General features: G+C 40.4%; 2 protein-coding genes across 2 annotated transcripts in view; one reads left to right on the forward strand and one right to left on the reverse strand.

Moving 5' to 3' along the window:
- LOC120531414 (E3 ubiquitin-protein ligase RNF43) overlaps nucleotides 1-10,641 on the forward strand; it is a 425,040-nt gene extending 414,399 nt beyond the window's left edge. The window contains exons 6-9 of the mRNA XM_039756813.1: nucleotides 2,052-2,222; nucleotides 2,517-2,619; nucleotides 3,904-5,373; nucleotides 8,049-10,641. Of these exons, the coding sequence (XP_039612747.1) occupies nucleotides 2,052-2,222; nucleotides 2,517-2,619; nucleotides 3,904-5,348 (1,719 nt within the window). The 3' untranslated portion in view covers nucleotides 5,349-5,373; nucleotides 8,049-10,641. The remainder of the gene's footprint in view (nucleotides 1-2,051; nucleotides 2,223-2,516; nucleotides 2,620-3,903; nucleotides 5,374-8,048) is intronic.
- Nucleotides 10,642-14,111: 3,470 nt separating this feature from the next.
- hpda (4-hydroxyphenylpyruvate dioxygenase a) overlaps nucleotides 14,112-24,532 on the reverse strand; it is a 34,228-nt gene continuing 23,807 nt past the window's right edge. Inside the window, exons 9-14 of the mRNA XM_039756814.1 lie at nucleotides 24,316-24,393; nucleotides 23,461-23,623; nucleotides 23,292-23,363; nucleotides 22,733-22,855; nucleotides 17,490-17,606; nucleotides 14,112-14,835 (exon numbers count right to left, since the gene is read on the reverse strand). Of these exons, the coding sequence (XP_039612748.1) occupies nucleotides 14,722-14,835; nucleotides 17,490-17,606; nucleotides 22,733-22,855; nucleotides 23,292-23,363; nucleotides 23,461-23,623; nucleotides 24,316-24,393 (667 nt within the window). The 3' untranslated portion in view covers nucleotides 14,112-14,721. The remainder of the gene's footprint in view (nucleotides 14,836-17,489; nucleotides 17,607-22,732; nucleotides 22,856-23,291; nucleotides 23,364-23,460; nucleotides 23,624-24,315; nucleotides 24,394-24,532) is intronic.

A 24,532-nucleotide genomic window follows, 5' to 3' on the forward strand; every position in this document is an offset into this window, starting at 1 on the left:
TAGTATATAAAGATTTGAATCATTCTCTTAACATATGGCCAAGTGAAGCTGGAGCTTGATGACAACACTCACTGGTTGGGTCTTGCTCTGGGTACATGTTAGTCAATTTTAAACAACATAAATGTGATCATTAAAAGACCTTTAGGTAAATTAGGGACTGATTTTCTGAGACACCAACTGAAGTGTCACTTTCCTACCGTTCCGTAGTATCTTTGACGTGTAGATCTTTAAAATATTTTTATATGTTAATATTAGTGAAATGCTTTTTGAGTCGACACTAACCCTTATGGTTTCTGGGATTGATATGGGTTTGAGATATGGAAATTTGGGGAAATTATTTCCAGTCGTCTTCTAATTTGCATGTAGGAAAAGAAGTCTGTAGCTGGGAACTTAGATTTGGAGTGTAATTTTTTCATAAGATGCAAAACAATTGTCTGTATAAAGATCTGTACGTGTCTTAATTCCTAGTGGTTTCCATGATTTAAATACTGAGTAGGTCATAGATGGTTGAAAAAGATGATTATCTTGTATAGGAGCAACAGATAAAAGCTCTTCTGCCTTGAAAGGTATCCTGCATTGGTTCCATATTTTAAGTACTGGGTGGATAATTGGGTTACGGGTAAATTGATGATAGTTAATGTTGAGTAGAGCACAATGCAGGAAAATTTAGAGAGGGATTTGATATCCATTGCAAGCTCTGCTTGTGAGTATTCATGAATTTGTTTTTATTGTGTGTATATTTAGTGCCCAGCAGTAAATCAAAAGGTTAGGTAGTGCCATGCCGCCTTCTGCTTTTGATATTTGTAGAGTCGCCTTTTGAATTTGTGGCCATTTTGAATTCAATGAATGATGTTATCATTGAGACTAATGAAATCTTAAAATATTATTTGTCCATTACTCTGAAACAGATATAACAGCTTAGGGAGGATGTTAATTTTAACAGTAGTAATTCTTTTTGCTAAGTGTACCATCGGTTAACATCTTGTTTAATTTTATCAATGATACTTCCACAATTGTATTGGAAGAGATCTTTATAAGTACTTGTGATGATTATCCCGGAAATGTAGTCTGTTTTGATATTCTGAACTCCTAGCTGTTGAATCTAGTATGATGTGCTAGATGTGAATATGGGAAAACCACACTTTTATTCAGATTCATTTTTAATCCAGAACTTTTATTAAATTACCCTAACATGTTTAAGACCAACAGTAGAGCTGATCATGGGCACATATATAGAGCACCATATTATCAGTATATAGTGTTATTTTCTGTGTGGGTTCTTCTCTGATAATCCCATTTATCTCTTGTTTCTTCTGGATATAAATGACCAATGGCACAATTATGAACAGAAAAAGCATTGATGATTTTGACCACCCTAGATGATTGCCTCGTTCTAATTAAAAGAATTTGGAGTATGTGTTATAAATATGGGATGATGTTTCTGGACAAGTATAGAGTAGTTTGATATATGAAGATATACTGTATTAGGGCCAAACCTGAACCTGTGCAGTGTGGCAAAAACATAGTTTCTTTTGACTCTAGTCTGCATCCAAACATGATATTTGTCGGGGAGTTGTAAATAGTTCTTATTAAACTGACAAGCTAAAGTTAGAAATATTTTTTAATTGTAGAGTATTGAGGGTATAGTACATAACACAGCAAAGGCATATCTTTGTAAGAGTAGCTTCAACACAAATACTGATATCCTGTTTATACCTCCAAGGAGATATCCAGGGCTTTTTATTACTGAGCTTTGGCCACATAACTCTGTACAGTATCTGGTATTTAAACAGTTAATAAATACATTACTTTATTGTTGTTTTTGCTATTGTGAGTTAATGGACTTCAGTATTTAAAAGAAATGTAAAATATAAGAATACATATCCTGCTTTAAATAAACCAAAAATGAAAAACCAATGAAGCTGTATGGCATTTATAATAAGGCTCCTCATCATTGTGTAAATGCCAGTCCTTCACTGAATCTTTCCCATCATCATGCAACTTTCCTTAAGTTACATTTGGTTTTCACTAAACTTTATCTGTATGTTCAGGATTCTATTAATCAACAAACTGTCCGTGCGATCAGCCGCCTGGAAACTCGCATATATAGGTCACCATGCCGTGCAAGAAATCAGCGATCCAAGAGCAACTGGGATTCTGCAAGCAGCAGTAACTCCACGCCTGTTTGTGCCATCTGCTTGGAGGAGTTCATTGATGGACAAGTATGTGGAAAATGCATGAAACCAGTTTGGTGATTGTCTGTCTGTCTGTCTGTCCATCCATCCATTTACCTTGATCTGAATATACTGTAGTAAATCTATTGAACATGCTAAATAATCTGAGTTAGACTGGTTAAAAATATAGCCATAGTTTGTTTATTCATTTTGGACATCATTAAGTGAAGTTTGGCTACAAATATATCTTCTTGCAGTAAATATTTCTAAGTGATTAGACAGTATTTTGCATGTTTTAATAGTTAAATACATCAAGCATCATGGTTTATTTTTCTTTTTTAGGACCTGAGAGTCATTTCATGCTGTCATGAATTCCATAAGGAGTGTGTGGACCCATGGCTGCTACAACAACGTACATGTCCACTTTGCATGTACAATATTATGGGTAAGAGGCTGCTTTGTAGGGGTAATAAGGGAGAATGGAGTTTGAACTATTTGACTTTACAAAGGAATGGTTTAATGAGGCTCTTAAAATATAATAATCATGGTTTAAGATGTAATTAATTGAGGTTTAGCAACTACTTTATATTGTTTAGATTATTTTTTTATTAACTCATTTTATTTAACATTATTGTAGTAATTGAATCTTATTTTTTCAATCGGAGTTAAATGAATGAATCAAGTGAGACATCTAGTTGTTAGGGAGGGAACTCCATTCAGCAGGAACTGCTCCTGGTGATCTTTACACTACACAATATACCAGATAAATCTTTGTTTCTGTTTTTGTTTAAAATTAAAAATATGCACAACAGTTTAGCATTACCTTCTGCTAAAAGCAGAAGTACAGTATAGCTTTTGACTGGCATTTAGCCCAAAATCACATTTGTACAAAGAGTTAAGAACCCATTCATGCAGAAGGTCCTGCATTTGAAGTTCAAGTTTAGAATCACACTGCCAGTTGGTTGGATTTTGTCAACTTCAAAGAAAATGCTATGCATACATGCTATGCTTTTACATATGTCATCTACAAAACCTCGTCTGATAAGGCTTATCACTTTTTGAGGACATGATCCGGTTATAGTTCCTCCATAGTGTTAGAGTTCATTTACGTATATTAAAAAATTGCCTTCACTACGCATAATTTTCTGCACTCAGATTTCTAAAATAAATTTGCACACTGTAGCAAGTTTGGTGAAGTAGTATGTTGGTGGGGTTTATTTTACTGTTGTGTGTGTTGCCAGCATAGATAACACAGTGTACAGTATTGTGCATTCACACATGCACCCATTAGATTAATTTACACTGTAAAGCATGGCACTACAGTCCATATGTTTTAGAATTTGTAAGTGAGATTATCTTAAGGTAATTTAGATCATTGTAATTTAAGTTGTTAGAGCAGGTGTACTTTGAGAAAATACTATAAAGAAAGCTCCATATAAACAGTGCCTCGTGGAAAGATGTTAACCCAGAGCTCTGGAGATTAGAGGCTAACCACCATGCTGACCTATATTTATTATCCATCCATCCATTATCCAACCCGCTATATCCTAACTACAGGGTCACGGGGGTCTGCTGGAGCCAATCCCAGCCAACACAGGGAGAAAGGCAGGAAACAAACCCCAGGCAGGGTTTAAATTTGAAATTATTACTAAAATGCAGAGCCTTTTGTGTTAAATGGAGATTTGTGTTGATGCCTCTTTTCACTCCTTTTCTTAATTGTCTTTTATAGAAGCAGAGTCACCTCCTGTCCCTATGGTTGATGGGATGCAGGCAAGCCGTAGCCAGAGGATTCTGTTTTTCCAGCAATATCCCAGTCATGCTCGATTACACCAACATTCAACTGCCATTCCCATGCAACCCTATCCCAGAACTCCAACAGGACCAGGTGCTCAAGCAGTCCACTACTACGTTACTCCTCCTATGGAGCCCAACGCTGTAAGGTGCATGTCTAGTCGGCCTACCCGAGCACCACTGCAGCGGTGTCCTTATCAGCCCATAGAAAGTCTGCAGCCTAGGCAGCACCGAACTGTATACCTGAGGCCCCCATCACATTTGGAGCAGTATTACCAGCATAGACCTTGCTTTGGCCAGAACAGATCTGCTTATCCAGCTCCACGAAGCACTTTCAAACCCCGAAACCACAGCATTCCTGCAAGAAGTGGAGGACACAGTCGACAAGATGATGGAAGCTGTTCAGGGGGTAGCTACCGAACAGAAAGAAGTGGCTACCTGGCCGATGGGCCCGGAAGTGATTCTAGCTCAGGGCCTTGCCATGGCTCATCGAGTGATTCTGTTCTTAACTGCACAGATATCAGCCTCCAGGGTGTCTATGGGAGCTGGTCAACATTTCGTAGCTCTTTGAGCAGTGATTATGATCCATTTGTTTTCTGTGGTCAAGGACGATCAGATAGGGAAACAGGGGGAGGTGGAGATGGTGGCGGTGGAGGAATTGAGCAAGGAGCAAGACCAAGATCCTTGGATTCCATAGTTAACTGGACAGGCCTTTGCCCTGAGGAACAAGTATTCAGTCACGTTCATTACCACAGGCATCGGCACCATCACTATGGGCAGGGATGTCAAAAGAGCCACCTTGGTCATGGACCAGCGAGGAACTCTGACGGAGAGCTGTGTGCTGCAATTACTTCTGCTGACTGTTGGCAAGCCAGGCCTCTTGAAGCTCACCACTGCCCACCAGCAAATAGCTCTCCTGTTCAGTGCCCTGCACCATCTTTGGTGCAGTGTCCACCAGCAGCAGCCAACCAGATAGACTCTTCAGTAAAAAGACTTGAACAAGGTAACAGACCGACAGTAGAAAGCTGTCAAGATACTAGCACGTCCTTGTTGAACAGCTATGGTGTCAATAGTAGACACCATTGGAGAAAACAGAGCCTCGATCCAGAAAAATCTATGCATTTCCACGAAGGTGCAGATGTGCATGAAGACTGTAGCATCCACATTCACTATGGCCATGACTCTGGCTATTGCTGTTCTGCAGACATTCAGCCCGTGGCACCGGTACCACTGGTATTGGACTCTACTGCAGGACCCCATTTTACGTGGCAGCAGCAACAACAACAACAGCCTTTGTCAGAATCTGCAGCGTCGGGTAACCAGCAAAGAGAACTCAGAAATGGAGGATTGGAAGGCCAGGCACCCACAGAGAATTATTTGTAAAGTCAAATCTTATCATTTGATCAGGGTAGGTTTCCACCATAACACATAAACAATCTTAAAGGTATTTGTTCTTGTCTAAATCTTATGACCATTACAAATTAACAAACTGATTTAACAGTAATGTTCTGCTCCGCAGGTTTCAGATTTTTAAGTTCTGGTATTTAATGCAGCTATGATTTTAATTTTGCTATAATATTGCACATTCTGTAGCCAAGCATTGTGTCAGCATGCAAGCTTCTCATTGGTGTAACTTTGGTTCAGAAAATGCCAAGCCCTCCAAACATGGATGAACTTCACTCTTGCCAAGACAGAAGCTGACTGACTCATGCACATTTTCTTTCTCAACTCTACAGTCTAAAGGCATGTGTGAGTTTGTTTTAATTGATTAGATTCAAAACATAGATGGTCATTTTTAAAACAGATGGAACATTTACTCTTCTTTATGGTGAACCATACGTAGGGATTTGCTGGTAGGTGAGGTTCAGGTTTTGCACCTGCTGCTGTTTACTTTTTAAGCACAAGGGCATGCATGGGCATCCAAGATGCCCATGTTAGTATCCATGCCTTGTGCCCAAGATGGTTCCAGCTCCTCATGACTCTAAAATTAAATTAGTCAGGTTACTTAAGTGGATGACTTGGGGAATACAGAGAGGAATAATGTGGAATGCAGAGCCATAATGTTAGGCACGTGTGTGTATTTGCTCTCCATGACATGGTGTCTTTGAGAAGATACGCTTTTGAACTGAGTAGATTTATTGAAGCTTCACTTTCATTTTGTCAATAAGTTATTCCTAAAATGGAGAGCAGTAATTACTGTATATCTTATTGTTTCTGGAAAGAGCATTTTGCTGTGCATAATATGAGGGGAAATTAGTAGGTGAAATGCTCAAAGTACAGAGGCCTGCATTAAGGGGTGGCATGGGCAAAAAACAAGAAGTGGCAGTGGTGGTGTACTGAGTACCAGACAAGCCAGTAAAGACAGTGCTTCGGAGTAGCCTCCACATTTAGGCGGCTCTTCAGCAATCACAAGAGAGCGGAGTCTATGGACGATTCTACCCAATATGTACATGCAGGTGACAAGAAAGACAGCATGCTGACTTTGTTATCCTACACTTCAAATATTTCTTGTCAAGTAAAAGTTCTTTGGTTTTCTTTCTTTTTTGGCTACATACCAACTCTGGGCCTTAGTCTGGTGGAGGATAGTTTTGAAGGTGGTAGTAGAGTTTTGATCAAACTCATTGCTACTTGATAACATCTAGGAGCAACCAATGAGGTAATGATCTGAACTGAACCTTAAATCACATTGGTGAATTGGTGAGTGTTAAGAGGCAGCTCACACATAATAATAAAGTAAGCTGGCTTGAAACTGAAGGGGCATTACACAAGTAACAATACCTGCTGCTGCAAGGATAGACTTGTGCTGTCAGAAGATGGGACAGTTAAGCTGAGCTAAAGGACTTCTCTCTGTTTTGGCTGACAAAGATGGTTGCTGTTTCCACTAAATGTCCATGAATTGGACCTCATGCAACTAAATACGCCCTCACACATACACACACATAGTCAGTAGTTCATGTCCTCTTGGTGGTGAGTTTGTTCAAGGACTGCAGGTTCTTCTCACGTCCATATAGTGAGATTGAATTGATTCGATATAAGTGAACGGGGTGAGTCTGAGGGCACCCTGTCCAGAGATGTTGTCTGCCTTGTATCAGAATGGATGCTGACATGCAGTATATGACTTAGTGAGTACAAATGGCATTCTTGGAGCTGGGACATGGCTACAGGCTACCCAGTGTAGATGTGCACAGCGTAAGAGCAAGTGTCAATTTAAAGGGATTCTCCACCCAGAAGTGACATTTTTTAATATGTTACTTTCTCCACATAAATTGTATTGATGGTTAAGGAAAAAGTTTAATGACATTTTTCGTGCAGAATGGAGAAAAAAATGTTATGATATAATAGAAGCCAATGTTGTTAAACGGCAAACTATATGAAAAGTGTCACGTTACTGGTGTCATATAATCGTCATGTCAGTTATCCAGTTTTATGGCCAAAATGTGCTTTTGTTTACCAAAATAAAGTCACATGGTTACTTCTGGAGTACTCCGCTCACATCATAAACAGCAAACTAAAGCCTCATGGGAGTGGCTCTGTGAGTTGAAGCCCTGCCTCTGCCCCTCATTTGTTAGTCAGGAGTCCTGTCTTCAATGTTCAGTCTAAATGTGCTTTTTTACGTTTTAATATTTATGTGCCTATATGTAATATAAAAATCAATATGAACAACTGTATGTCATTTTCAGATACGTTATTTCATACACATCACATTTTTTTGAGCATTGCCTGCTATGTCTTTTTGGACAACATGTTCTGATATTTTTCTTTTTTATTGCTAAGAAATTCAGTGACACAGACATGAAGTTTTTGCAGGACAATCAGTTAAGATAAACAGCAGCTTTGGATCACCATGGCTATGCCTGATGTGCTCCACGGGCTCATGGAGTGGACTTGTAGCTCCCATATTGCAGTGGGAAAGGAATAAATGAAATAAATCAAAGAGCATCTTTGAAATAAAGTTAAATAAAGTGATGGCGGACAGTTTGAACTAACATAGAGTTAATGTAAGATGGACTCAAAAAAGAAAAATGCTTATTGTTCCTTGGTTCTTTTGTTCTGTGCTAATGTTTTGAACTTCTTTGTTCACAGGATCAGAAGAAAACAACAGAGCCTGAGGAATTGTGCTTCTCTGAGATACCATGACTAAAGTGTAAAACAAATAAAGCTGTTTACGGTGGACTTAGGTTCAAATTTTTGTCTGTGCTTGCAATGTGACTCATGGGTCTCTAAACTCCCAGGACCAAGGTGAAGGTCTGTCAACTTCGAGGCTGTGTGTTCTGGTCTTCACACCGTATCTCACAGGTTTCATTCCAGACAGTGAAGTTCACGTTAGTCACTGCTAGATGGCCGATTTCCAGCTGAGGACCGTCACTTCAAACATCTCGAGGGTGAAGGACCAACAGTGTGGCTCCAGACAGGAAAACTCGTACCTCACACTACACAACGCAAACCATTTGAGGGGCACCTCCAAAGCTCTGAAAGGCCGGAATGGAGTAAAACCTGCAATTTTTCCGATTAGGTTCATTTTTGAAAACACTGATTTGTTACGGTGCAACATGGCAATTTCAGGTTCATCAAGCGGTGGTTTTCCTTATGTGAGGACTGACGCTTGACGTCTTCATTTCTGGGCACTTACTATGTTGTTTATTCACTAAGAGTGCTGCATTATATTCCTCTAATTTTCATCATCCTAATATTTTTAGTGCACAGGCCACTTCAGTGATGAAGTAACAGAGCGTAACTTTACTCAAAGTTAATTCCTGCACACCCTGCAGTTGTGACGTTTGACGCGGAGGAATGTGTTGAGCGTCCCGTGATACATTATGCTGCCCGTGAGCCTGCGTCGGATTTAGAGAGTCGGGTAAAGGAGCAGTGATGCCTGCTGATGATCCGAATGAATCTCCTTTATAAAAGTCATTGTAGTTCTGTCTTGTGCAACTCCTCAATGCAGATTGCAGTTCCTTGGATTTACATGCTCCTGCAAGATTGTCTGAAATGTAGTAGAATAAAACAAGAAGCTCGACACTTGTTGAGCGATGGAATACTAAACTCACCAGCCCATGTTGGTCGAAAGTGCTTGTGGGCATGCAGAACTGCTATAGTTGTTCAGTAAAAAAGTGTTGCAGCTTCATATGAGGATAATTTGACATAAAAATGCATGTAAAAGCATCCATACCTGCAGTCGCTTTCATGCTCACTTTCAAATCCCAGTTATTCGAATGCAGTGCTGTTGACAGTCGCAGCCTGCCTTGAGTTTGTCTCGTTGGTTTAGTTGTATTTTTAGAAAGTCGTCTCCACAAAGTGCCCCGTCCCTTCAAAGCTGACTCTTCTGATGCTCCATTTTCAGCACATGTTCGCGAGGTGCCTCAACTCATCCCAGCAGCTCTGGACACAAAGCAGGGACCAACCGTGATTACACGTAGCTGGATGGGCCGGTGGCGCCACAGAGAGCTCTCTAGAAGGTTTGATGGTAGCACTTGTACACTCATCTGCTGTCATGCCCCACATGGCTGGCTGTCCACAGTAGCCCTTCACCCAGAGGCTTTACACAAGGGGTGGGTGCCCTCTTTTGTCTGACACATTCCCGTCCTTTTTCTTTTGTTCCTACTGGTTAGTTTCTGCCATCATTGTCCACGAGCCTGTTTTCAGACATCATTCCTTCCTGCAGTCATTCAGTGGGTGAGTAACTGAAAATGGAACCATTGTGCTCTGTCTCTCGGAGGGCTTTGCTTTCGAAACGCCTTGTTAGGATTGCTGTGTAGCTTTTCTACGGCTGCTGTGATGTTGACGAGAATCTCTAACCAGAGGGTTGTTCTCCCTGTTTTTGTACAAACTGCTTATGGTTAATGCTCATCACTAGTCAGGTTATGTTTAGAAGTCATGGCACTCGAGCCCGTTGGTCATAACAGTTGAGAATGCCACTGATGTGTTCCTCAGACACAAATAACACGTGATGTCGGCTTGCCCTGTGAGGTGTAATGTGGACTGGGCAGAAGCGCACAGATGGTGCCAGCCTAACTCCACATTGCCCTGTTTAGAGATGTATAAGCCGCTGTGTGCTCGCCCCTCTGCCTCTGTCCTCCCATATTTTGCTCACACGGTGCTGGGGGCTGCCAGTGTCCTCTGCTGCACTTGACTGAAGCTCTCAGGTTAGAGTTTTGATGGGCACCGGTGCCACCACTTCCTCCATTTGCTTCATAGCCTTCACACCGGGAGGCTGCAGGGCCACCGCCATTTAGGGCTTGGATGGTATCCCCCACTTGGCGCTTTGTTCCGATTTGTCCCTTTAGTGGTCCTGAACATTAGGACATGTGCAAATATTATTGTGTTTTTTGTTTTTTTTTTTGTTGCATTTTGTTTTTATTTTTATGACAAGTGAAATGTGCTAAAAGTGCATTTTTGTATCTGAACATGATCTCTGCAGAGGCCTTGTTTTCTTCAAGGTTTTCTCAGTATATTTTTTTGGTACTTTGCATATAAAATATATTTTATAAATATATAACTGAACATTTCAATATGGTAATATGTCATTAATATATTTATTTACTAATATATTTATCCGTATTTTTTGCCAGGTGTAAAAATGATGTTGTTCTGTTGGAAAATGATCAGTACCATTGCATATAAAAGATGCCTGGCTTCATTCCAATTATACACAAATAAATTATTTTTAAATAAAACGTGTTTGCTGTCTCTCTTTGTTTTAAAGTTGTGCTTGTTACAGTTTTCAATATGTAATCATGGTGGAGTGGCGACCGTCGTGACCGATGCGTGCGAGCCATCGCGCTCTGTCTTTGAATGGTGTGACGGTGACGCCCATCTGCGCCGCTCACTCTTCAGTTGGCCAGACGGGAGTGTGAGTGAGTGTGAGTGAGTGAGCTCTTCAATGGACCATCTGGGGTCGAGTCCTGCCCAGAGAGCCGCTAGCACCTCACAACCCTGCAGCTCGCCATTTATAAGAGAGCTGTAACGATGAGATGGAGGAATTCCTGATAACAGAAGTCGCTGTGTTTGTAGGGGGCTTTTCACATAACACGACCATGAGGTCCTTTGAAGAGCAAGAAATTGCAAATAAGAGCACAGGAGAGCACAAATCGTGCTCTGATGTCAGTTCAGGATATGAAATTGGGGGCACTCAGCATGAGGCGCTCTTTGAGTGAGTCTGCGCCCCATGGCATCTTGGGTCTCTCCACAGTCTGCTTTTCCTCCTGCAACATAAAAACTTGTTGGGCGTGTTGGCGAGCTGCATGGTGGACTTGCTTCCGTCAGGGCTTAGTCCTGACCTGGCATTGCTCCGTCATCATTTCCATGAGTTTTCTACTAAAAAATGCTTCACATTTAAAAGCGAGGGGTCACTGAGCCTACTATCTCTTAACTTCATAAAAGTAAAGAAAGGACTCTTTGCAAAACTTTTATTGTGTTATGAATTTCAGGTTTCCAGTCTAAGCAACGTCTGAGACTCGGTTTTATCAAAGTTTGCACAATTGGACCCTCAAGAGTTCTGGTTGTGATTATGTCTTTAAATTCTGAAACTTCAATAACATAGAAATTACTTGTCACGAAACATCGTTTGAGGTAACATTTTCCTTCTGGAATGTTCATTAGACAGGTTTATGGGTCGATATTCTCCCATGTACAGTGGAACTGTTACGTTGCATGTGCAGTCAACAACAATGAATGAGTTTATCGACCTTACCTTGAACGTGCCTGCCTTCCTCCTCTGAAAGTCTCAGAACATCATCGCCATTGCAGGAGAGGAGTGTTCTGAGCTGCATGGCCTGATGAGCTCAATGTTTGAAAGTGGTATTTGTGACAGTAAGACAGCAACAGATTGCAAAGACGGCCGGGTTAAAATGCCTTATAGTCGCTTAAAATGGCAGGCTTACTGGTAAACTGGCGCAATGAAAACTCTCTCACTCTGAATGTAAAAAAGACCAAAGAAATGATATTTGATTTTAAGAGACCGAAATCTGTATGTTCACCTGTTGTAGTTCTGGGAGAGGAGGTAGAATATAAATACTTAGGAATTTACGTAGATAACAATCTTAACTTGAATACAAATACAAAAAAATATTCTCTAGATGCAACCAGCGCTTATTTCTCCTCCATAAACTCAAACTATTTAAAGTAGACAAGGACCTCATGTTGTCCTTTTATTGCAGTCTGATGCAGTTTGTGATCACTTTCAGTTTCATTGCCTGGTTTAATAGTCTGACAAACCAAAACTCAAAAAAGATTACGAAGTATGCAGCTAAAGTTATTGGGGCTGATGTAGATGATTTGACTAGCGTGTGGCAGAGGGCAATGTTAACGAAACTGGACATCATCTCAACTGATGACAGACATCCATTACATGTAGAACTAAAGTTCAGTAAATCAGGAAGGATAGTCGCTTTAAAAACCCACACAATTCGCACCAGGAACTCCTTTCTTCCTAGTGCCATATGACTTTTCAATAAGAAATATCGGAGATAATGATTAAGGTTTTTGATATATATCCTGTAACCTTTTTTTATTTTTGGTGTAAATATATATTATCTAACTGCTTTCCCTTTAACCTTTCTTGTTTCTATTTGTCTGTTTTATCTCATTCTGTCTGTTATTAGGATGCAACTAAGAAGGCAAATTTCATGTTTTCTTGTGTAAACATGACTAAATAAAGAAACCTTAAACCTTACTGAGTTTGATGGGATAATTCAGAAGGACAATCAGAAGATACTGTGGTTCACAGAACCTAAAGCTTCAAAGCCAAGGGATTACATGCTCATCTCGGTATCCAGATCTTAACATGTATATTTCACCATTGTAATTTGACTCGGCAGAAGCGGCAAGGGTGAGCATCCAGTTCATCAGAAGCAGAAAGTCTGGTGTGCTAACCTTCAACCTCCAACCACTGAGCTTTCGGTGATGGTGGTTATTTCACTGAAATTTGTCCTGGGAGAGGACAGGACTAAACAGCTGAAACAAGAGCTTAGAGGTTCAAACCAAGCTAGAGGCTGGTGCTGAAGACTGAAGATGGAGGTTCATCTCCCAAGGCCACTGGAGCCCAGCTGTTGGTGGAATTTCATTCCAGACCCGGGCAGTAGTTGAAGAGAAACTGCCCAGGGTAAGTAAAGGGTGATAGTGATTGAGGTAGAAAAGAAATATCATTAAAATGGGGCGGTCTGAGGCTGAAATGTGAGGTTCAAGGATGATGACTTCACTGAAAAGGTCCTCAAGGTGCCCAAAGGGAAAGAAAAGTTCTGTCCAAGCACTTGAAGACCTCTGGAAAACCACATTTACAAGAGCTGGTATATAAATAGCAGAAACAGGGAAGGTCCAGGCCTGACAAGTGCAGGGAGAAATAGGCTGGTCTACCGGGCGTGGATAAAGCTGACATTTTGGAGGAATCAAGATGGCAGTGATGAAGAGAGAAAAGGCGAGTGCAGAAAATGGGGAGACGTGGGCCCATAAACTGCCATATCACAGGAATAGAAACAAAGGCCACCAAGAGATTCTTCAAAGATTTCCTTCAGAAAAGTGGAGCCATCCAAATCATCAGTATGCACTTTGAAATCAGTCATTGAAAGAGCTTTGTTAGAACCCATGTGGGTGTGAAGAGGGTGTCACCTGGCATTACGACCTTAGAATTGTTTGATATATGGGTTTAAGGGCTGGAATGAAGACAGGGACCAAATTTACAGTTGTCAAAACTCCTAACACACTTTGGGATTTGCAAAGAAAACCAGAGTACCTGGAGAAAAAACCCACACAGATGGTACAAGGTGATTGGTCACCCAGGGCACTGCCAACCTCTCGACCAGCATGGTGTCCACATCTTGAATTATCTGTGGAAATACAAGTTTCACTTGCAGGCCTGAGGGCCAACTGTCATCTAGGAAACAAGCATATGTGATATCTCTGTCTTCCCAAAGCAGGTTGTCGTACACAAACTTTTGTTCCCTGGTTCTTTGTCTGAATTTCTTGATGTGGGTGGGCTACCATGATGGGTATCCCTCCCAAGTATTCTCATATAACTTTGATCACAGTGCTCTTGATTTCCACCACACCATCTATCCTGCCGACTACGCTGCGATTTTCTTTTATTCCTCTGTTTTGTACAACTACACAATAAATTGTTAGATTCTTACAGGCAGATAGATAATTCACAAGGACACTTCATTTGATTGCTTTATTAAACTCATTTTGATTCGCTCATTTAGTCTTTAGTTGCAATTGTACCTGTTTCAAGTGGTTATATTATTATGTTTCACACCGGGTGTTAATTTCTCTTTTGTCTTCAACATAAACATCAGATCAGCATCACAAACCATGAAGCCTTCATTGCACTGTACTCTGTATATGTGGCAGTGATAACTGTGTAAACCGATTGGCACTATAAAGCTCTCACATTAAGAAGGCTGTGCATTGGCCAGCTAAGAGAGATGGCATGGTATCCTCCATTTAAAGGACAGGCCGACCTGGCTGTTGTAATGTGTATGGACACCGACTGGGAGGAAGTGACGATGTTGTGGTGGTGAGGATGTCTGAATATTGAACATTGTGATCAAAATGAAAACCTGAAACAGCATAATGATTTTATCCAACGTGCGTGCAGAATCCTGACTGAACTTGTCTACATTGGAGAAGGCGGACAAACTAAGATCCTGAGCTCCGTCAGCCGATATCTGAAAGTGGAAGGCTGTGGTGCGGTTAAAGCAATCTGCAGTAAAGCTTAAATACAAAGCACGGTGCTTCAAACGAAGACGTCTACAACAGAACGCTAATAGAAGGCCTTAGGCTGTCCATCTGAAGAGAAAATCGTCAGGTTTCCCCTGCTGTCCTGGTCCTTCTCTATTGCTTCAAACAGGGCCTTGAAATTGCCAGCTCCAAATCCCTTGTGTGGGGGGGAAAAAGAAAGGCATGTTAGAAATCACCAGTCTGATAATCTACAGTACTTCAGCACAGAACTGGCATTAGGTGGCTCCCCATCGAGAGCTGAAGGGCCCTTTTGATTGAACCCACCATTGCTGCTGCTCACGGCACACATTGACTCATTCTGATATTTTATTGTTTTTAAATCCCACCATCTGTTAAACAACAGCAGACCAATCCAGTGTGAATGGGCCACCCAGTTCGCATGTGCCACCATCACAGCAACGGCTGACTTGGACCTTCAGTTACCAAAAGTGACTCCTCTGCTCATTTTTAATTTCCATTACTTAGGGGTTGCTGCGTGTAGAACAGACATCTTTGTTGGTTCTGTAGAGCTTTTACTTGTTTCTTCTGTTTTTATTCACTATTCACTCCTTGATCAGTGATTCAAGCCATGCAAATTAGTCTTGTACATCTATTTGCTTACCAGTTTCCTCCATTTTATCAAGTTAAATCAAGTTGGGGAGCATGTACTGGTACAGTGCGTTTCCGCACCCACTACACGGTGAAACAACTTGGGATTCTGGTTTGACAACCCCCAGGCAGACATGCGGTCCAGTCCTGACCTCTGGTAATGACCCTCTATCTGCCGCAGCCAGGTGTTACATGGGCGACCCCTCGGCCTGGTCCAGCCACTCGGGTCCCCAACAATGAGGATTTTACAAGCCGGATCACCCTCGTGGAAATGCTCCACATGGCTGTAGTGCCGTAACTGACGCCCCCTCACAATGCAGGTAATGTGCCTCATTCGGGACTCCATGAGAAACCGCTCATTCGATACAAAGTTAAACCAGCGGTACCCAAGGATTTTCTGGAGAGACACAGTACCAAAGGAGTCCAGTCTTAGTCTCAGGTCACTGGATAGCGTTCATGTCTCACAACCATACAGGAAGCACCAGGACTCTATAAAGACTTGGACCTTCGTCCTTTTGCATGGTATGCTATAAAGTAAAACCCCAGTAGGTTTCTTGAACCGCATGGCCTGTGTGGTATTGTTTTTATGTTTATTTTTTTTTATTTTTAATTTGTATATTTCAATATAAGAATGCAGGCTGATGAGATGTAAACCCCTCATACTGCATTGATTTGAGTTCTACCAGATTATGTAGCGCCGTACCATACAGAGGTCAATGTCCTTGTCTGGTCATGGGGTACCAGCAGGTTGCTCACTTTGATGCCTCAATCCTCTTAACTTGATTTTAATAATCTTAATCTTCAGTCCTCTGTGTGTCTTCTGGCAGCTGTGCTAGAATGGGGGGTTTATTCCCTGTGGGTGATGGGCTCCTGCAAAATATGCCGCTGTAGGAACTTGCAGTGTGGCACTAACCTGGTGTACAGCCCATGACTGATTGAAAGGTATCTCTCTCTCCTGAAGAGTCCCGTCCAAGCCTTACCTGATACCAGAAATCTGTTTGTCACCATGCTGGTTCATTCCAGAATGTGTTCACGTACATTTCTGATTAATTTCAACTGAGATATAAAACTTTCAGAACTCTTCTAAGATGACATCCCAGCGTGCAGCCCATGGCACTTCTTCAAAAAGTGAGTGCAGCTATGCCAGTGGCTGCTGTGGAGCTTGGAGTACGAGATGCCGCCTTGAATCCTCCAGTGTGTGAAATGTAGACATGGCTCTCTCTCCATGTTTTGGTATATTCCACATCCTTTATAAATGGACCCAAAGAGTAGTCGTTGTCGTGTGTGTTTATGATAGCACATGACGCCTCATGGCTCTTATGAAGTGGGCCTTGGTTGCCTGTTTCCTAATAAAGTCCAATTTTATCACGTAGTTCAGCTGTGGCGACAGACCACCGGAGCACACCGATAACACGTCATGTCATGAAACAGTTTGTGACTTTTATCACTTTACATTAAACATCTTTTCATACAAATAATGCACAGTCAGTCTTACCTGACACGTATCCATGCCATATTTTCTAGGTTATTAATCAATTTAGCAATTACTTTTATTAATAAACCAAAGTGGGTTGTCTGTTACTAAAGAAATGCAATCAAAATTTTCAAAATTTCACCTTCGGACAAATAAAGTATCTAGCTATCTTTAAAGCAAATATGCTAGATTAAAAATTTTCATCTAAAGGTTTTCCACAAGGTATTTATTTGATTTACACTAATAATTAATATAATTGTAGATGTTTGGTCCTAGTTTTTGATGTACTGTATGATTACTTATCTTTAATTCTTATTGTTAAATGCATTCTAATGGGCATATGTCACACCAAAAGGCGCTTTTTGAATTTAACTGTGGGTTTGAGGGAGGCAAGTCTGCTACGACTCCCTGTCAGACCACTGAGGCCCATTGCCCAGTAAGACATGAAGCTAGCGATTCGGTATCCTGTTACACCAGAGCGCTTTTTCCTGCCAGTTAATTTGTGTTGCTCTTCCCAGTCTGCCTAAGTTGTGCTTCCTACACACGCCTGTCTGGAGAGCTGCTACTGTCGATTATGATTTGCTTTATTTTTCAGTAATCAGGAGTTCAGTGGCAACGAGCCATCATGCACCACGTTTTGCGAGGGTCACAGTTGAAAATACACTCTGGCAAACTGGAAGGCGAGGTGGTCTTAAATGATAAATTATGCAATGTTCTTAAACACTTACAAAGTGATTGTACCGCTGGATGACCTCAAGGAAGAGGGTGGGTCTGTCTTGAAGAGGTTTGGTGAAGATCTGCAGGAGGTAGCCCTTATCGTCAAAGTCCACCAGGATTTTCAGGTCCTGTGTATAAAGCAAGAAGACAAGTGTAAGTCCTAAGGACATGGCAGCTACTAATGGTTAGGAGGCTTTTCCTTTGCTGTAAAATGCTGGTGCCCATCTTGTTCTTCTGGTCCTATGCCTGTCCACTCCTCATTTTATGCCGTTTTAATATTGCTCCATTTAATTATGCACACTCAAAGTCTGTCCCCACAGCAACTTTGGTTTTAAAAGCTGTCAGACTGGGACCAGATGTTTGACGTATCAGCATACATCCGTTTTCATCCCCTCTCTGCGTGAAGAACCCTAAATGCATTGTATAGTCTAACCTTCATCATGTTTTTCTATCAATTACCACTGTGTGTGTCTTTTAAAGATAGATTTCAAACTGATAACAGCACACAAACAACCTTTGCACGTATCACATACGGCGTTCACCACAATTGATCACAAATCTCATGGCTGGAGTGAGGAACGTTGGGGAAGTCATTGAAAGTTTTTTAATGTTGCCGCACTGCTGGCCATACTCAGTTTTTTCATGATGAATCCATCATTCCTGTAATGCATATGAAGTATAACAAAGGGCTTTTTATAATTTGTTTTCCCCTTGAAATACGTTTTTCTAATACTAGACTTAAATCTTCACACAATCCCCATACTGTGTAAACTATTATTCTAGCTGTGTTTAATTAATGGGTTATTTATTTAATTGTTGGTTATTTACTGTCTTTGTTTTTAGGATGAGCACTGTACTGTGTTTTGCGGTTCATAAAGACACAACCCCTCAGTCGTGCCGATTGAGCTCATCAAGAGTGACAGCATATAAACAGGCAAGTCGGTGTCACTACTGTCCTTGTTTCTGGGGTAATTCCAAAATGAAAATACAGCAAAAAGTTTTTCTTTAAAGTCAGACCTTGGGGCGATATTGTTGACTGTCACCTTTAATCTCCTGGTATGAACCGAGCTTGTCTTTGACTTTGTTTCTGTTAAAATCCATTTCCTGGTTCTCTTATAATTTCCTAACCCTAACCCTAACCCTGACTCTACTATCAGTGATTTGTACAGTTCTCGAAAGTCGTCTGCCTACTCTTCGATGTCCACACGCCCCCAGTGGGTTACTTTATCTGCCAACACAAACACTTATGCTGACTCCCACATCTCTCTGTTGTATAAAAAAATCCTGGGTCAAGACATGACCTTCTTGGAAAGACACTATGACATCCTGCGAGAAAAAACTATTTAAAACAAGATCACGGACATCTTTCCTCTCATTTGTTGGAATGCTTTTGGCAGACACACTTCATTGTGCTATCAGCTCTTAAAAATTTTATACGTTCTAGATGTCATGTCAACGACTAAGCGAAGAAGAAAGAGCAGCGTGTCTAAAAGAGACCCAAAAGCATTGGAGAGAAAAGCAGGCAAAAATAACAATAATAATATATATGCAAATTCTGAAAATAAGGAAAGTAATAATTAGCCCGGACTAAGTGGAATTGAAAACCTTGTAGGTCCAGTTGGGGTCAGAAATAAAAGACTTCATAAAGACGTTCAAAGACGCTGTTGCGATACACACGCAGGGCAGGTTATGAAAGTAGTAAATAGTAGTAGTAGAAAGATTATGAAAGTAGTAAAATTCGAAAGTATCAAAAAAAAGAAAGTAAAGATCGCATTAGTACAAACAAATTATTACTCAGTGAAATAACAGAATAGGAAAAAGATATTAAATATATGGACATAGGTGATATGTCAGAAATATGTAGATATTGTAAGGCTTTAAACTTTAAGTCAGAGATTTGTGTTGCCATCAGGGAAAAGTAGTGTTGCCTCCCAATGAAGAGGCGTATCCACGAAAATTAAAAGATTTGTTGTTTGATGAAAGTGAAACCCACAAACATTACAGACAAAATATCCGAGTCTACAGTACAATAATCTTTTTGTGTTCACATCATTCAATGCTCAAAACATAGATTCAGAATCTGTGATCCCGCAACAATTAAAGCTACGACAAATTTATTTTTGAAGAAACCACAATTCGGTCAGGTGTATATTTATGATCACGGAGAAACGGTGCAACATAGAATCGAAAGACTATGTAACAATTCCCATGAAAATAACAATCTCTTTAAATTCTATATCTGGGCGAGCGAAGCAAGTATGGGGCAAAGCCCCGTAGTCTTCATAAAAATCATGGCTGCACACTATCACGAGGCAAAGTCATCATCTGCCTCAGTGGCATCACCACATTATGATGAAGGTGTTATACCTTGACTCAGATGTGTTTTATTTGTATGTACTTATTTTCTCATCCTTTAGATTTACTTTTGAAAATTGTTTTCTTTATATTATTTTATATATTATTTCATGTATTGTTTATTTTATTCTGTTATTTATTATTTAAAGGGGGTGTTTTTATTATTTGGCTGATATCTTTATTCAGGGCAACTTGAAAAATTTGAGATACGTTGTACTATAAGAGTTTATTAGTGTGCTTTTTTTTATAATATGCTTTATTCCCTTTTTATCGTGGAACCTAAAGGGGCAGGGCCACATGCTGATACAGCGGAGTGACAAGTGTCCCCACACTGCAGTTTCGGCCCTACACTTTTGGCTTCAATCCCTGCATTCTGATTTTGGATATGCTGACTTTGAGCCCTGCTTTCGTTCTAATGTACTGCTTGCTTCTTCTGGGTTGGATTTGTTTGTTGTTTGCTTTGTCTGTTCAAGCAAAGCCATTTTTCTTTCCATGTTTTTTTTTTTTGTTTAATATTTTTTTAAAAATTTTAATAAATTACTAAACTTTTCTTCATTTATATTGAGACTAGAGATATGGCATTTTTCCCCTGATTTGTAAGCTTTTTAACTTTTTGATATTTAAAAACCTTAACTCTACTGTACTTCTGGGCCCAAGTAGGCCAGAGGCCTGCTATTTGAGTTTTGAGCTTGGCTGTCTGGGTTAAGGCCTGTAAAGAGGCAGGGCTGGCTTTTGCCAATTCTGAGGCCTGCACTCATTTTTGAGCTTAGAAGGCAAACACGACAGAACTGCTACTTCTCTAGTGTAACAGAAAAAAGTTTCTTTCTTCTCATTCCGCAGTAATGGATGACTTTGATGGTGCTGTGACGGATTGGGCAGTTTATGCCTCCTTTCAGTCTTTTCTAATATAAAGCTCAGTGGACAAGCATTTTGGGGATAAGGCATTAACAGAAACCGAGTTATATAACACTAAAGAATCTATTTTAAAAGCTGCACCATACTATGGAGGTGCACACCCATGTCTCACAAATCTGCACAGTACAAGGTGGTCTAGAATAAAGAATAAAATTGCAGTGATTTTACTGTTGTCTTTATAGCAGCTACGTGACTGACAGAATGACTTCTTTACTCATTCACTGGCGTGGAAAAGGTCAATAATACCACTCAGCCGTACAAGACCCTCAGCTAGTCAGTCGAATACTGAATATACAGAACATGTCTCATGGTGCTGAGAGGCCTAACTAGGCAAACAAGTAACTGCCTATATGTCGACCTGAAGTGTTCACATTGGGACGCTTGAACCACTGGACAATGCTGGAGTCCCTAGTCTATGCAAACAAAAGTACATAAGCTTGTGTCATATCATCAGCATGGCATTCTAGGTGATTGTAAACCTATATTATAGTTTTTTAAAATGTTTGCTTTGTACCCATTTAACCTATCGTCTATGAGGGAGGAGCAAAAGCTCTGTCCATGTGTGTCTGTGTGTCACAGTTTCTTGAGGATGGTCTAGAACTAAAACAGCTGGGTGGAAAAATACCAAACTCCAAACATAAGCCTGTTATTAGATGACGATGTGCTGATTAGTTTTTAAGTCAAATCGTGCAAGAGAAAGAGGTGCTCCAGAGGAATGCTCAAATACCGTAATTCTGTAATTAACTATGAATTCTTCCCGACAATTGCTATCGTAATGACCTATTTTATGATCAGAAAGATCAGCCTCAGAGCAGTAAATAATTACTGATATGTTATACAGTAGAATGGTTCGGGTAATCTGGTTGTTAGGGTGCAAAACGTACTGACGCTCACTTCCATATTGTTTTTGCTTTTGTTTTGTTATTTCACTCATAAAACACACAAACTCAGGTAGTGAATAGTCCTGTTTCCAGACCCAAATAAATGAATGTGAAAAATCAATGTCCCTGGGTTGAGGACTGTCCAAAATATATCTCTTTGTCAAGACTTCAGGATGGTCTGTCTTTACCAGGACTGATGCATATCTTGTTATAAAATGAGTACAGTGAATGGCACCGGGATGCTTATCTGACTATCTGCAGTAAATCCCCTCCAGGAGGCGTTCTCTTGGAGTAGTTTTAGCCACCAGCTCATTTCACCACAGTGTGCTGAGAAGCACCTCTGGGGGTGTTTTCTGCCCACTTCTACCTGACAATTCAGTGCTTCCATCTGATGTACTCTTCAAGTTTATTTTTATTTGTTTTTTTATCGATTGATTGGGTGTCTCATCTGCCCTGTGAGTCTGTATCCTTGTTTTTCTTCATATTTCTGTTGTTACAAGGGGTGTTCATTAATTTATCTACTTCAGTAGGAAAGAAAAGAGTTTTCAAAGATTTTTCATTATAGTCCCCTGATAACTCCATGCACTTCATCCACATTTCATGAAATTACTTTAACCCTTTTGAAAAAAAAAATGTTCTGTTTGACCTTCAAACCGGGAAGTCATAGTTGCCTTGATGTCTTCATCACTTGAAAACTGCTGTCCATGGAGAGATTTCTTCAAAACTCAGAACAGGAAATAATCTGAGGGATTAGAACAGGATCAGGACTGTAGGGTGGAGGGTTCAGCTGCAGGAACCCACATTCTTGCATGGCAGCCTGTGATTGATGTGACATGTGAATCGGTGCATTGTCATGAAGAAGAAGCTTACGTGATGCACCCAAGGACTCTCCTGACATCCTGTCTTTTGGAATATTAGACTCGCAATGAGCCACAACTTGTATATGAGTAACCTTGAGACATGTGACAAAATGCCCAGACTTGTTTCAACATGCTTCATACTTCGGTAGATAAATTATTGATCATCCCTTGTATATGTATCTGAATTTCTCCATGGGATTAATAAAGTTTATCTGGTTTAATCTAATCAATAGAATGTCCCACCTGCAAAATCTTCAAATCCTCTTTCACTTTGATCTTGGCCACTTTTAACTTCTCTCTCAGAGTCTCATAGTAATAGTCAGGAGCTTCAAGAAATTCCATTCCTCTTGCTTTTAAATTAACAATCTGAAATTTAACACAAAAAGAGCAATTACGAGGAAGCATTCAAAGTCTGACATCCTAGGGTCTTGTTGTTACATTTACTCAATAAGCATACATTAAATCCTAAACTCATTATTGTGAAAAGCTTTAAACAAAAAGCCTCTGCCTTGTTTACCATTTAAAAACTATTTAAAATCAACAATCAGAATTTTACAGAATGGAGCACACACTTCCAGTTGTCTTCTATGGAGATGACCCGTTTTCAAGAATTCTGATGCTGCTGCAGAGATGTGAGTGTAGCCAGTGCCAACTAATCAGTGAATTTAGGAATTTCCTTCCTTAGCAGCGGGCATTAATGCAGTGACAGATCCAAAGTACCAGAAGTAGCCTGAACATGGGCAGTGCAGAAAAGGTGTAGATTAGTGGACATTAGGTTTAGTGCCTTTATGGGTTCACTTACAGCCTCAATGATGTTTGAGGTGTTGAGAGCGATGTGCTGGACTCCCGGTCCTCCATTATAATCAACGTACTCCTGCCCAAAAAAAGAGACTATGGTTGATATGTGACAGAAACAAAAATAGTCGTATTAATTTGTTACTGGCATACAGTTAGTGTCACCAAAACGTTACCTGAATCTGAGACTTCTTCTTTCCAGGGGCAGGCTCATTAATTGGCATCTTTATTGTCTCTTCATAATTAGTGACCACAATTGAACGTAATGAACTGTACTGCGTATGAATCTGTTTATCATCTATAGACCAAAAACGATGGAACAGAAGACAGTTCTGGTACCTAACAATGGCAGAAAGCACAATGAGTTTAGAAGAGCAATGATGAGAAAAGCTAATGGAGAGCTTTGTTTTCATTAGTTTCTTCCTTATCTACCCTAAGAGGAGACCTACACAGAATAGAATTGAGTTTGACATTCCAAATGATGGTGGTACACCTCCAGTTATTTTATTACTGTTGAATAAGTCAATTTCTGGGTGGATGGAGCTGCCTCTTGTTATAAGTTGCTGACAGTTTCCAAGAAGATGGGACTCCAGTGGAATCAGGAGGCGGTTGGGAGTGTGCACTACTTACTGCCCATGCCGCACCCACCACAAGACCAACCACCCTGGATTACACAAGTGCAGCCATATACAACAGATACAAAATATTTATTTTCAGTATAATCTCCAAATCCTCCAACACTGAACTTGATTAAGCGAGTCTGAGAATACCAGATTGACAATCTGCAGGCTACTGAGGGCGATGTGCCCCACAAGGTTTACCTCATATCAAATGCTTGCTACTGATTTAAAGTTAAGCTGGATATTCCAAAATTAAGAATGACTATTCAACTCATTCTATAAAACAATGAAAGCTTTCAGTTCATTGTACCAGGTCACAAAAATGTATACAGGCGATCACGGGGCAAATTCTCAAAACCTTGACACTTATTCAATGTTGCCCCACCAGAACTAAAGGACCGTAACACTTACCAGTCTGAAACGGGAACCATATCATCATCAGGCTGGTTTCCAACAATGTGATCAATAAAATTTAGATTGCCTTGTGGTCTGCAAAGAGAAAGGTAGGTGAGCAGCAGGAAAGAGGTGATGAAAAAAAACAAAATTTCTTAAGGGTTTTGACCACTTAGAATGCATGGCAGTAATCTTGAGAGTCATCAGCCATAAACGTGTCAAAGGCTTGATGCCT

This window comes from Polypterus senegalus, chromosome 6, assembly GCF_016835505.1.
Source record: "Polypterus senegalus isolate Bchr_013 chromosome 6, ASM1683550v1, whole genome shotgun sequence".
Classification (NCBI taxonomy): domain Eukaryota; kingdom Metazoa; phylum Chordata; class Cladistia; order Polypteriformes; family Polypteridae; genus Polypterus; species Polypterus senegalus.